Source organism: Dufourea novaeangliae, unplaced genomic scaffold (assembly GCF_001272555.1).
Source record: "Dufourea novaeangliae isolate 0120121106 unplaced genomic scaffold, ASM127255v1 scaffold248, whole genome shotgun sequence".
In the NCBI taxonomy this organism is placed as follows: Eukaryota; Metazoa; Arthropoda; class Insecta; order Hymenoptera; family Halictidae; genus Dufourea; species Dufourea novaeangliae.
Window position 1 is genome coordinate 2,353,232 of NW_015374156.1, and position 12,778 is coordinate 2,366,009.

Here is a 12,778-nt window from a genome sequence, read left to right on the forward strand (position 1 = left end):
ACATGTATTATGTAGTACCCTATAGTTCCCTAAAGTTTCTGCCATGTTTAAGAAAATATAGTTGAAGAATGCATTCGTAGAAAGTGATAAATAATTTTAAATCTTAATGAATTACTTTTAAACAATTAAAAAGTTATGGCGTCAGTAATTCCTTCGTCAAAAACTTGGAAAGAAACCAATCGTTTACATAAAGAACAACGAAAAAAATGGCAGGAAGAGAGGTTAGTAAAAAAATTGAAGAAGGAAGAAAGCAATAAAGAATTGCAAAATGAAAAGCTAGGAACTACCGAAAAACATTTCGAGAAAAAAGATATTTCAACTATGAGCATTGCGATTCCTGGGTCAATTTTGGATAACGCGCAATCTCCAGAATTACGAACGTATTTGGCTGGGCAAATAGCACGTGCAGCAAGCATTTACAAAATCGATGAAATTGTTGTTTTTGACGATAAAGGAGAAATAACTGAAAGTGAAAAAAAGAAAGTGAGAAATGACGAAATATTAGGTGAAAGAAGAATTGGATGCTTACAATTAGCTAGAATATTACAATATCTTGAGTGCCCACAGTATTTAAGAAAATATTTCTTTCCAATTCATAAAGATTTGCAATATGCTGGAGTATTAAATCCTTTAGATACTCCACATCATTTACGTCAGCAAGATGTATCTTTATATCGAGAAGGAGTAATTACAAATAAAGCAGTAAAAGTGGGTAAAGGTTCTCATGTTAATGTGGGATTGCTAAATGATGTTCATGTAAACAAGGTATTAACTACTGGATTGAGAGTTACTGTGAAAATACCTGAGGATCAACCAAACCCAAAAAAGTTAAAGGGTTTCATTGTACCTCCTGATGTTCCAAAATCAGACACTGGCATATATTGGGGATATACAGTAAGATTAGCTAACAATCTTACAGAAACATTGACACAATGTCCTTATAAAGGTGGATATGATTTGACAATTGGTACTTCAGATAAAGGAATATCTGTTGATGATGTTGAACCACATAGCATGAAGTATCATCATGCTTTAATAGTTTTTGGAGGTTTGTGTGGATTAGAAGCTGCAGTGGATGTTGATTCTAATTTAGACGTGGATGATCCATCCTTAGTGTTTCATAAATATTTGAATACCTGTCCACAGCAAGGATCAAGAACTATCAGAACAGAAGAAGCTATTTTAATTAGTTTAGCAGAATTAAGAACAAAATTATCTCCTAGTTGAAATTTGTTTATTGTCTAATTTTATAATTAACAATTTTATAAGTAATTCTATAAAAACAAATACAAGTAATGCTATAAAAACTAGACTGCTATAAAAATAAACAGTATACACAAATTTATGCTAAATTAAAAAACTTTTTAATATATACACAAAATTTACATTCTGTATATTTTTTAAAATTATTTTTTCCTCCAACTTTCAGCTATGCTAATGCACAATTTACTGTATCCCTTAATGTCTTTATAACTTTGGCTTGATCAGAGGAACCTATGACTGCTGTCCCAGATACAATCATATTTGCCCCAGCCTAAAAAAAAATATTTATATTATATTCTTTGTGCTGCAACAATATGCAATTAACTTATGACACATACTTTTGCACATGCATCAATAGTAGATGGTCCAACACCTCCATCTACCTCGATATCTAAAGTAGGATAGTTTTTTCTTAGCCATGCTACTTTTTCCATCATTGGTTCCATGAATTTTTGACCACCAAAACCGGGTTCTACAGTCATAATTAATACCATGTCTGCTAGATCAACATAATTTACAACTACATCTACTGGTGTTCCAGGTTTAAGTGCTACTCCGACCTTTTATTAAAAACATTTGAATTAAAATGCCTTAATTTAACAGACTTATGATGAAATGATTATAAAAAATTTGTAGATCATTCAGTATGTAAATTATATAACGCCAGCATCAGCCATAGGTTCTATCCACTAAAATGACAAAAAAAATGTACTCTGTTTCTATGATTGATAGAAACACTTTGAATGAAAGTATGAGAAGGATTGTATTATTAAGCAGTAGAACTATTTAACAGTCATCAAATTTACATTTAACAACAGTTAAGTAAAAATCTAGAACTAGATATATACCTGTTCTGGATGAGAAACCATCATATGAGTTTCAAGAAAAGCTTCTTTTACTTTATTACGGAGACATTTTACTAATGGGTGTCCGAAAGTGAGGTTGGGTACAAAGTGTCCATCCATAACATCTAAGTGCAAATAATCCGCACCATTGTTAATTAATCGTTGTGATTCTTCTGAAAGTTGCGCCAAGTCCGCATTCAAAATCGAAGGTCCAATTTTCGCTGTTAACTTTTTTCCCATTTTTAATATGTAAGTACCGCGAACACGTGGTTTTGGCAAAAATGATAAGGCACTATTGAACAACTCAAAGATCCAACTTGCAAGGTCAAATTTGCATTTGACTTGCATTAGATAATAACTTGAACATTTCAGAAACAAATATTGTTAAAAAGATTAATTCCATAGAAAAAACGAAATCTGAAATAAAGTGGGGAGGAATAAATAAATCACAAATTTATGAACACTGTACGAAAAGAAATACATTTATTTATACATAAAAACATAGCGTTTCACAATAGACATTAGATTATACTAAACTAAGCGAATGATACACTACAATACTCAAGATATATAACTTATAATAATTAATACTAGTGAATAATAAGCGAAATAATAGTCAAGTTATAAGGGCGACACTATTTTTGTTCACCAGGCATTTACGTTTAATAACTAATCTTAATATTAATCGAAGTATCTTTCATTGTTGTCCGCTTGCGTGGGCAGTTTAGTCTGTACATGTTTAATAAATAAATAAGTTGATAAAACTATACGCAACTTCGATCAAGAAGTATTATGGAAAATATAATAATAATTAAATATCGAAATAGCTTGGTTTCGCTACTCTAACTAAAATCAGTAACATAATGCAATAAAAAAAATTCTTTGGCACATTAAAATCGATCATAAAGTTTTTAAGTAAGACGATAGTTGAATTCCATTAGTAGTTACTAAATAAAGCGTTGATAATTGTCGAACGCATTTTCGAGGTTTCAGTACTAAAAATATAATTCTATTACATAGAATTATATACAGCCCTTATATACTAAAACAATACCATTTGACTTTAACGAACACCGAAACATAGCACAAGTCCTACATCCTATCCCGTTTGTCGCGTACATCGTATAATGGAAAGGTGACCGATCAAAGCAATCGAGACTCGTTCTTTTGTGACTCTTCAATTAACCGTCCGGTCCACTTCGGTTTCAGGCTGTAACGAATTAATTCGATCATATTTTAATGAATTCGTCGTTGCGCAACGTTTAATTTCGAATTTTATAAACTTCCGAGAAATTTTCGAAAAACACGTTATTGTTGATAATAACGGTAACATTTAACAGAATTGTGTAAACTTACGCGTAACGGATAGAGGAACGTGCTGACGACTTGTTGACGATGTCCAGACTTGGCTTGACACGTGTAACCACCCATGTCTTCCCATAAAAGTTCCTCTATCAAAAGATCACCGCTATCCAAAACTCGGTGCCGCAGATTCGTCGAGAGACTTAGGGGTACGTTGAAGTTGTCCACCCACGAAATTTCTGGCGTTGGTTTGCCACTCGCTCTGCATGGTAGTACAACAGTGGCTCCTATGTTAGCTACACGTGTGGGGGAGTATAGAGTAATTGTTGGGTCGCTTTCGGAAGTGCAATTGCTGCTGGCACTTTCTTCGCCTATAAGAAACAAATATTTCGAAAGTTAGTCCCCTGTTATCGATCCGTTGATATCAGAATTGTTACGTGTACAAAGTTTAAAGTACTCAAACGATGTGCATATTAAAATTTATTAAAACCCTTGTGTCTTGGTACAGTTCCCGTCGACCGCAAGGGGTTAATAACGTTACAAAAAAGTAATAGAGGTAAACATATTAAACAATAATTGATAACAAAACATGATGTTACATTCGTTTAAGTTTCATTTGCCAAAAAATTACTACCAATAAAATCAATGCCACTGGGGCATACGAGTCGGGTACGCGATACAAAAGCCGCCGGGTCACGTAGAATTTAATGTTAGTACAGATTGATTGGTAATGACTACGGTTAATTGTTAATTGTATTCTACTTACTGTTAACCAGTAGCGCCGTAGGAGTGGATACCTTCACTTCTCTTGCAGAAACCGACGCACAGTAGATCAATCCAGCATCATCCGGAGTAATGCACTCTATCACGAGCTTCGAATTAATTCTGGCCACTCCTTTCCACTCCTCAGATGGATCGTACAGAGAATGCGTGTTGGCTTTGACGTATTCAACAAGCTTACAACAAAACGTACATTAAAAATTAATATCTTCTACACACGCTCTCGCCTCCGTATACTTTTAATACAATTAAATGACGTCTGATCGTGACATTCACCTGCTCGTTGGTGCCACTTCCGGTGAACCAAAGAATTTCCGGTGGCGGGCTGCCGCTAGCTTTGCATTCCAATTCTACTCTGCTCCTGTAAGAACAGAAGAAACAATTTAGTATTATTATTCACTACCATCTTCATTTTTTCACATTAGGACGCCGGGTACTTACCCGACAGTTGTCTCGATGCCATTCACGGGGTTCTGAGAAATTTTGGTCCATGGTTCCACAGGCTAGAAGTTACAATAGGGGTTAACTTTCATCAAGCTTTATATTCATTTTGATCGAGTTTTATTAATGGCAAATTATTCAGAAGGGATACAATTTGCGTTAAATGTTATAATAAGTACCTTGGTACTCATAAGATGTACTAAATTCATTCATGAGTTAGTTTACGATTATATCGCATTGTTAATCAAAGTTTTATCTGTTTCTCGAGGTTCTCGAAATGTGTTACCTTTGATTCGACAGATCGTGCTCCATATTCCGTTAATGGAGTTAGGAAATTAGATCTATGCTCGACCATTTGTCTTCCTATGCTCCTACGCTCAGCGGCTCGTTCAACGGCATACCGTGGCAGGAACGAAAAGGGGTGTCCCGAAACCGTATACGACACGGTGATAATGCAGACGAGATTTAACAGCGCTGAATTCGGTTGCATCTGAAATCAGCATGTAATTATAAACAATGGAGGATCACGGGCGGATAAAGAAGCTTAATATATATTGCATTGTTTAAATATCAAATGTAACGTGTAACGGGTACCATCTGAATGAAAGAATGTGAAAGAAGCGCGGCTTAACGAACGTGAAAGGACATTGTGTTTCTGATTCAATGATTGAATCAGAAATTGAAGAACACCAACGTCACGTTCTTTTCGCAGAAATTGAACCGATTGAATATAACAATGCGGATTTAATTGTCGGGTTAGGTGCGCGATTTATAATATCGATTCATTCGACCTTCCTCGAGGATACGAATAAACACAATTGGCAACAATGAAATTAAACTCTTGGAGAACACGGTGATAATTAAATATCTCCAGTAATAACGAACATCGTTCATTCCGTTTGTTCTTTTTTGAGCAGTCACTCTTATCGGGCGAAGCGGTATTACGGAGTTAATTTCATCTAACAATTTGTCGATAATACATACAACAACATTACGGTTATATCCGTGTTTCTGTTCTCGTATGTTTTTTTCCTACGTTTTTCAATACACTTTTCACATTAAACTTCGTGATTCAATACACTTTTCTTCTCGGGGTGACGCGCGTTACGGGGAATTTACGTTCAGTGTCGACGGTTCTTCCCAGGAAGATTCGATCCGCGGGCAAAGTATTGAAATTCCACGTAAATAATCGATTTCGAAATCTCACGAATATTGGTGTGCTCGGGTGTCGGAGGTTTTCAAACGAACTGGGAGATCTGTATCAAAACTATCCGTACCATAGGCATTGCCGGTTGTATACCTATACCGGGACGTGCAACAGGTCCGGCATGGCCTGCTCGTTAAAGCGAAGCATCGAAATCACCAAATTAGAGATTTCCTTATCTTATTGTATTATCGTAATTCGAAATATGCCTCCTCGGGATACCTCGCCGCATCCTTGTAACGGTATTTTACGTCCGATAATGGGCCGACAGAACGAATTCCTTCGGCTTTTAAATGCCAGGGCTGTCTCATTCTTTTTCTTTTAATCTGTACCTCGCACAAGATTCTCCTTTCCACGGCATGTACTATCGGGTCTTTATAACGTAAGCCACCGTGCCGATTGCCCGGTTCCGGCGACTTTCAAACGACCATTTCTTGTATGTGTCACGAAATTTCACGAACGGACATAACGCCGTGCCCCGGCTTTTATCGTCCCCCGGCGTTCGTCCCGTTTCTCTCCCCTTTCTCTATACGGGTTCTCACTCTTTCTCTGTCTCTCTCTTTCTTTCTCTCGCTCTGTCTTTTCTCTCTCTCTCTCCGCCCCTCTTTCTTTCTTTCTTTCTCTCTCTCTCCGCCTCTCTCTCTCTCTCTCTCTCTCTCTCTCTTTCTCTCTCTCTTACCCGTAAGTGTAAGGAAGGTCACGCGTACGGTTTAACGGAGATTAAGTAACTCGGGCTGCTTAACGAGGCGACGCGTTTGGAAACGAATTCGCCTGGGCGTTAATGAAACACATGTGGTGCAAAAAATAGGGGAGAATCGGACGATGATACGCGAGCGCGGGCGCGCGCGCGTTGACGGCCTGAGGCGTGTGTTATCCTTTTTTTTGCTGCAAAATACGCATGCAGCGACTCCGAGAGGCGAGTTAAAAGTGGCTGAAACTTCCGAGATATTGGGGGACTTAGGTATCTTCTTATGAGACGCGCGCGGGTTACGGTGTTCTTTCGATGCTTGAATGAAGAAGCGGCGAAATGTTTGTGGCTAGCCATTTACGTGAAAGGATAATTTGTTAACGGGCGCATAATAAGTTGCATAATCGGAGGTAATCGCCGGTTATTATGTAAACTAAACCCGATAATACGCAATCGTGGCCAGTACAACAATGTTATCGGGAACGTTTAAATATGCATTGAAATTAATATAGCGTGAACGTCGCGAGAAAAAAAATAATCTTAGAAGTTCCCGCGTCTTGTGCATTGTTTTCGTTACATGTTCGTTTTAACATTCTATAAAAATAAATATATCGAAACGGACAATTGATTTTCATGTGTAGGCAGTTGTTGCTTCCCCTTCTGTAAATAGAAAATTGACGAAGTAGAGTGTTTAATGTTTCTTAATTTCACCGTTCGAACATTTTAGAAGCAGTGTAAAATGTAATTATTAGCCTTTCATTCGCTGGAATTTCGGATGGACCGATACTTGCGAGAGTGATTAAGTAGTAACAAATACAGACGATTAAAAGTATTAGTACGATTTTACAGCTGTGAATTATACGTGCGACAGTGATTAAATAGTAACAAATACAGACGATTAAAAGTATTAGTACAGTTTTACGGCTGTGAATGATTAATTACGAGTGAAACTTTACAGCTGCGATTAGAAACTGATACAAGTTTCACAAGAGGTAGAGATTAACACTGTGAAACACTTAACTGCTTTAAAACGTGAAATGTTTTAAAGGAAATAAATTGTAATTAAAAATTTTACAGATGTAATTCAGTTTAGGTTTCTCTCGCGAACAACGCCCGAAAAAAAATGAAGATTGAAATGAGAAAAATGGATTGCAATTCTCTCGTTAGAATATATACGCTAAAAATAGACTGCAGTTCTCCGAACATTACCTAGTTTCCGAAGCTGTTAGATACAATTTAAAAATTTAATATTCTTAAACCTGTTCCACGTGTTTCACGTTTCTACGATTATTATTTCGATATCGTTCCACGAATTTTATATATCCGCCGTTTCTATTTCCATTCTTTATAAAGTCAATCTTTACACGTGGCCCGACACAAAGCACCCGTAGAGAAATGACTAATCGTATTCGCCGATAAAAGAACGAAACTCAGCACCTTACCTTTGTATCTTAAAATCACGACGGGTAATTGTCACACGTAGATAAAGCGCGCAAAATTACTATTAATCCTGGTACCGCTACGAGATATAACTTTCGATAAAGATACTCGCGCCGGAGATGCTTTCTAGGAGCGCACATCACGGGAGGAGGTTTCGAACCGAATGATGCAACTTCTTATACAATCTTCGTATCTTCCCTACGATCTCGCCGCCCTCTTTCCACGGGGCCCTTTAACAGTATCTTAATCTAGAGATAATATCAGGGAAACCACAAACCGCGATAAAAAAAATATGCAGTGCTTTACAGAAACGATCGAACTTGACGATAATTTCGAGTTTTTAATTCGATATTCCTTTTCCGAGAAAAAAAAAAGAGTTTAACGTAACACGTTTTACAATAAAATTATTGGAATAAAAGTCTCCTCTGGACTGTCATATACTTTTTCTCGAGAGGAAATTCAGTATCCAATAATGATCCGATATATAACGTTAAAAAAAAAATTGGCAAACATTTTCATTTCTCGTCGTCTCTGTCTCTGATTCGCGGGTGGCCAAGTGTTGTGAAAGAGGTGAGAAAAAATGTGATTGTATTGGCGAACCAGTATACAGGATTCCCGGGTTAAAATCAAACTCACCATTTCTCCTCGGACTTTCTCTCGTACGTGGAAACGAACGCCGGCGTTCACTATTAATCGTCAGTTTGGCAGCGGCGAATAAAAATACTGACTGAGCGTCGAGGAACAGTTATTGACACGTTTATATATTTCGAATGTAGCGACGGGCGCCCTCGCTTATTCCGGATTGGACGACATAGTGAGGAGTAGGGCAATAAAACCACACCAAACAATTGAATTCATTATACGCGCGCGTCTCGTTTGTGCACACGTAATAGTCGTCTCCAATTTACTTCCACCCTCATCTATGCCCCATCGATTTTTACTTCGAAAGGACCGGCCAACGGGATAATTAGTTTTATTGAAACTGATCGTGCCAGGAAGGAGGCGGCCCCGCAATTACCCCCAACGAGGCATCTTCTCTCTCTCGGTCGGCACCACCAGCATTCGGACTGGCCAAACTTTCGTGCGAGAGCCCTCCCCAATTTGCCCGGGGGGTGTATTCCTTGACACGCGAAACACGCCAGGAACGGACGGGGGGATAATTGTGCGATAAACAACAAATTAGGAGAATATCGTGACAAATTCAATTTTACCAATTGCCGGCAATATTAATGATTTATTGTCACTCGAACCGAGTGCGATGCAAGATTTTTATACGAAACCCTTTCTGAAGACTCGTAAGTAGCTGTTTTTTCTTTTAAATACGTGAAATATTCGATTTCTTGTTAATTCGAGGTAATGAATAATTTACTAGTCAACATGTTCAGAAATAAGGCGTGTCCTCTAAGAAATGGCTTTGTTAGATGTTCGTCGATACAGGGATACTGATATAATAAAAAATTTGTTGTAACGTCTGTAGTCAGATGAAATGCGCTAATGTCATTGTATTTCTTATCGCGTACAAATATATCTTCTTTCAGTTTCTTATTTTTTCTTAGTTCCGAGAATCTACGGAATTGTTATTTCATATTTATCGTGTACTAGTGATGAAGGTACGTAAAGGTAAATCTTAACTTTTTTGCACGCTGTTTTAATTCTTTTAGTGTTCTGAAGAATACTTATAAAAGAAACGAAGGAACACTGCTAACAGCACTAAGTAACCGAATATAAGATTGTAAGACCGGAATCATTAGTTAACTACAATTTCTGATAAATACGAGGAATCACCGCTGAAATTAATTATCATGTAGGCTTGTATTGTGATTTTGTAACGAAAATGATTTCGTACATTATTACTGTTAATAATCCATTTCTGGAATTAAAACTACGAGAAGCGCGAATGAAATTTTTTTACATTTCTAATATAAACATCGTTGGAGAAGGAATGGTATCTTCAAAATTGTGCGTCGGCTAGAAAAATATTATTATCTAATTACAAATTATTGACAGATTAATTGTCTCCTTTCAGAATGCTCGTATAGAAAATATTTGTGAACACTAACGGAAAAAGAACTGGGAGTACAATAACAACAGTATCATAAAGTGATTGATGTGATTGTAATACCAAACGCGCAAATAGTTCAAATCGTGGCATACTGAGAACACAGTTTCCACTCTTCGACTGTTATTTTCATTAGTATTATATTCGGTCGATTTGATTGCCTGCTGCGATAATATATGTGTCGAGTTACAATCAGTGGATATTTTGTCGTGAAAGATGATTGAGGGAAACTGTCGCAATTCATTTTTTCAATACACTCCTGATTTTTCAAAATTGTTTAACTTTTTTGTGTTTGTTAAGATTGTAAGAAATTTTGAAATAAATTTTCCTTATGCTTTGATCGGCAGTTTATTGGTATAATAAACAATAAAATATTGATACTTTGTATAAAAAATGTATTTTATGTAGTATATTGATACAATATTATAGGTAAGGTTGGGAAAAACAAGCTACTCAGAAGATACTTCCTTATCTGAAGATGATTCCTGTAAGGTTGTGTTACTAAGTTTAACTGAACTTGATTCCTGTAAGATTGTGTTAACTAGTTTAGCTGTCATAATCATTTTTTCTTCAAGAGCTCGAAAATTTATATCTGATTTCTTCAAATGATTTAGTATGTCTTGTAAATTCTGAAAAAATAGAAGAAATACATAATATACATATTACAAAATACAATTTTATATTAATGCTATTGAATATTGTTTATATGGACGATCATAAGGAAAGTATCGCGAAATACTAATAATATTGAAAATTTGTTTGATATATAAACATAACCCCTAACCAGTTTCACATTTTGATAAACTCGCATATTGTTTTCACTGTTACTTTGAGCGGTGTCTTCAGAAACAGTTGAGTGAGATGATGATGATGACGACGTATCATTCATGATTAATAAAAGAATTTTATTATTATTTTACAGTTCGTATTCCATGCTTCGAACAGTTCTTTGAAATCTGCTGTCAATTTGTATTTATATATGTTTACATGTGTATTGAGCATAATCTTAAAGTCACTAAATATCTTTGGATGTAAGAACTGTGAATAAACTTTAGTTGTAAAGTTTGGTATTGATAATTTTAAAATGCTGTTGAATGAATTTTGTGATTTATGGAAAAGGGTGCTTGAATAAACGCGGGTAGAGGTGAAGAATATATGATTTTGTTACTGGCACCGTATTTACCAACAGGAACGTCGAGCCGATCCACGCACTATGGATATGCGGCTTAAAAGTACGTTCCGAATCCTATATACATGTTCTGTATTGAATTGACTTTCTTAGAAGTGATTAGTTCAAACTGTGTTTGTTAGCAATTTTTAAAAATGTATAAGTGAGTATTTAAAAATGTCACATACACGTAGAGATTCAGACTAGATGTTTAGGAGATATGTGTCAATATGGCAATTTATAAATTGCTATAATGCGTATAATACAAAAAATTTAGAATGAAACGTAAGTTAAAATTTTCTAGTTAGTTAATGTTTTTTACTTAGTAACAAATTATAATTTTTTTTAATAGAATGTATTAATTGTAATGATCTTAAAAGTATAAAATGAAGTTATGTCACATGTATCAAACATAATATTACTCTAAGGTTTGAAACTGCACTAATAGACAATTACTTTTCTTTTTTTTCAGATCTTCGTTTGAAATGTATATAAAATTTTATCTTCTGCAAAAACATGAACGATTATGTTTATAGATCTAGACACAATATTAAAAGATCTCCATTATAGTAAGTTAATGTGATATGAATATTTATAAAAATATTAATATAAAAGCAATAGCTTAACACAATTGTGAATACTTATTATGGAAGCGCAAACAGATGTTCCTGTTCTGCGGCCACCTAATTTGAGAAATACAGGCAATGTATTTTATACACCATTAACTTCATTTGCTGGTATGTAGATATGTACGAATAAATACCATGTTACATGACTTTTTAAAAGGTTTACATTCATTATAATTCAATAGAATGTTCTGAGTCTATGACAAAGATTCCTTTCAATATAAATCTGTTACAGAAATGTGGTATCAAATATTTTTATGGGCCTTATTTTCTTCTATTTTTGTCCATACCATAGCTGGTGCAATCTGCTTTGCTACGCTAAGACAACATAAGTATGGAAAGTATGTAAAATATTATTATACTATTATTGTAAAGAAGAAATGTAATTGAAACACTGAAATAATAAATATGTTGCTGGTGTTACATTTAAGAAAATATTACAAAAATTCCTCCTATTCATTTAGTAGTAGAAACAGTAAATTACAGTTTAACTTTCTAGTATGTGTAACTTTCTAGAATATACAATAACCGAATAATTTTTGTTTTAAAGATTCTTCCCATTACTGATTATAATAATGGGAGTATTGTTGCCACTGACATCAGGAGTACTTAGCTCTGCAGCTGTTGCTTTTGTATATAGAGCATCACGTTATCCACTGCCACCATTATATGCATTGTTATGGGGTATTGGGCAAACTGTTGTAGCAGGATGTGTTGGATTTACAAGAATTTTAGCAACTTTATAATTGAAAAAGTATACAATTGAATACTATATGAGACATGTTGTAAGTAAAAAATGTATGTAATGTACATACAAGTGAATACTATTTTATTAGTATTACTTAGCACTACTGATAGATAATAATGTATAAGGAAAGTTGTACATATATAGATATATAATGCACAAATGTAATGATTAAGACTTAAAATTACACATGTATTATTTAGATTTTTAAATTGAT

At 35.1% G+C, this 12,778-nt stretch overlaps 4 protein-coding genes across 4 annotated transcripts; 2 read left to right on the forward strand and 2 right to left on the reverse strand.

Annotated features, from left to right (window-relative positions):
* Positions 1 to 30: 30 nt before the first annotated feature.
* Positions 31 to 1,237, forward strand: LOC107191959 (putative methyltransferase C9orf114 homolog). Its single transcript, XM_015581113.1, has one exon. The coding sequence runs from the start codon at positions 136 to 138 to the stop codon at positions 1,225 to 1,227; it is 1,092 nt and encodes a 363-aa protein (XP_015436599.1). The 5' UTR covers positions 31 to 135; the 3' UTR covers positions 1,228 to 1,237.
* A 184-nt stretch (positions 1,238 to 1,421) lies between these two features.
* LOC107191968 (ribulose-phosphate 3-epimerase) lies at positions 1,422 to 2,395 on the reverse strand. Its single transcript, XM_015581123.1, is given in 3 exon segments — positions 1,422 to 1,534; positions 1,602 to 1,952; positions 2,112 to 2,395. Coding segments are annotated over 3 exon segments (693 nt in total). The 5' UTR covers positions 2,349 to 2,395; the 3' UTR covers positions 1,422 to 1,429.
* An 811-nt stretch (positions 2,396 to 3,206) lies between these two features.
* Positions 3,207 to 8,673, reverse strand: LOC107191961 (neural/ectodermal development factor IMP-L2). Its single transcript, XM_015581115.1, has 7 exons — positions 8,600 to 8,673; positions 4,918 to 5,121; positions 4,632 to 4,693; positions 4,467 to 4,551; positions 4,177 to 4,366; positions 3,465 to 3,781; positions 3,207 to 3,318 (listed from the first exon to the last, which is right to left on the reverse strand). The coding sequence occupies exons 1-7, from the start codon at positions 8,600 to 8,602 to the stop codon at positions 3,286 to 3,288; spliced, it is 894 nt and encodes a 297-aa protein (XP_015436601.1). The 5' UTR covers positions 8,603 to 8,673; the 3' UTR covers positions 3,207 to 3,285.
* Positions 8,674 to 11,724: 3,051 nt separating this feature from the next.
* LOC107191974 (transmembrane protein 170A) lies at positions 11,725 to 12,588 on the forward strand. The gene is made up of 3 exons (XM_015581130.1): positions 11,725 to 11,927; positions 12,052 to 12,157; positions 12,367 to 12,588. The coding sequence occupies exons 1-3, from the start codon at positions 11,837 to 11,839 to the stop codon at positions 12,560 to 12,562; spliced, it is 393 nt and encodes a 130-aa protein (XP_015436616.1). The 5' UTR covers positions 11,725 to 11,836; the 3' UTR covers positions 12,563 to 12,588.
* Positions 12,589 to 12,778: the final 190 nt, after the last annotated feature.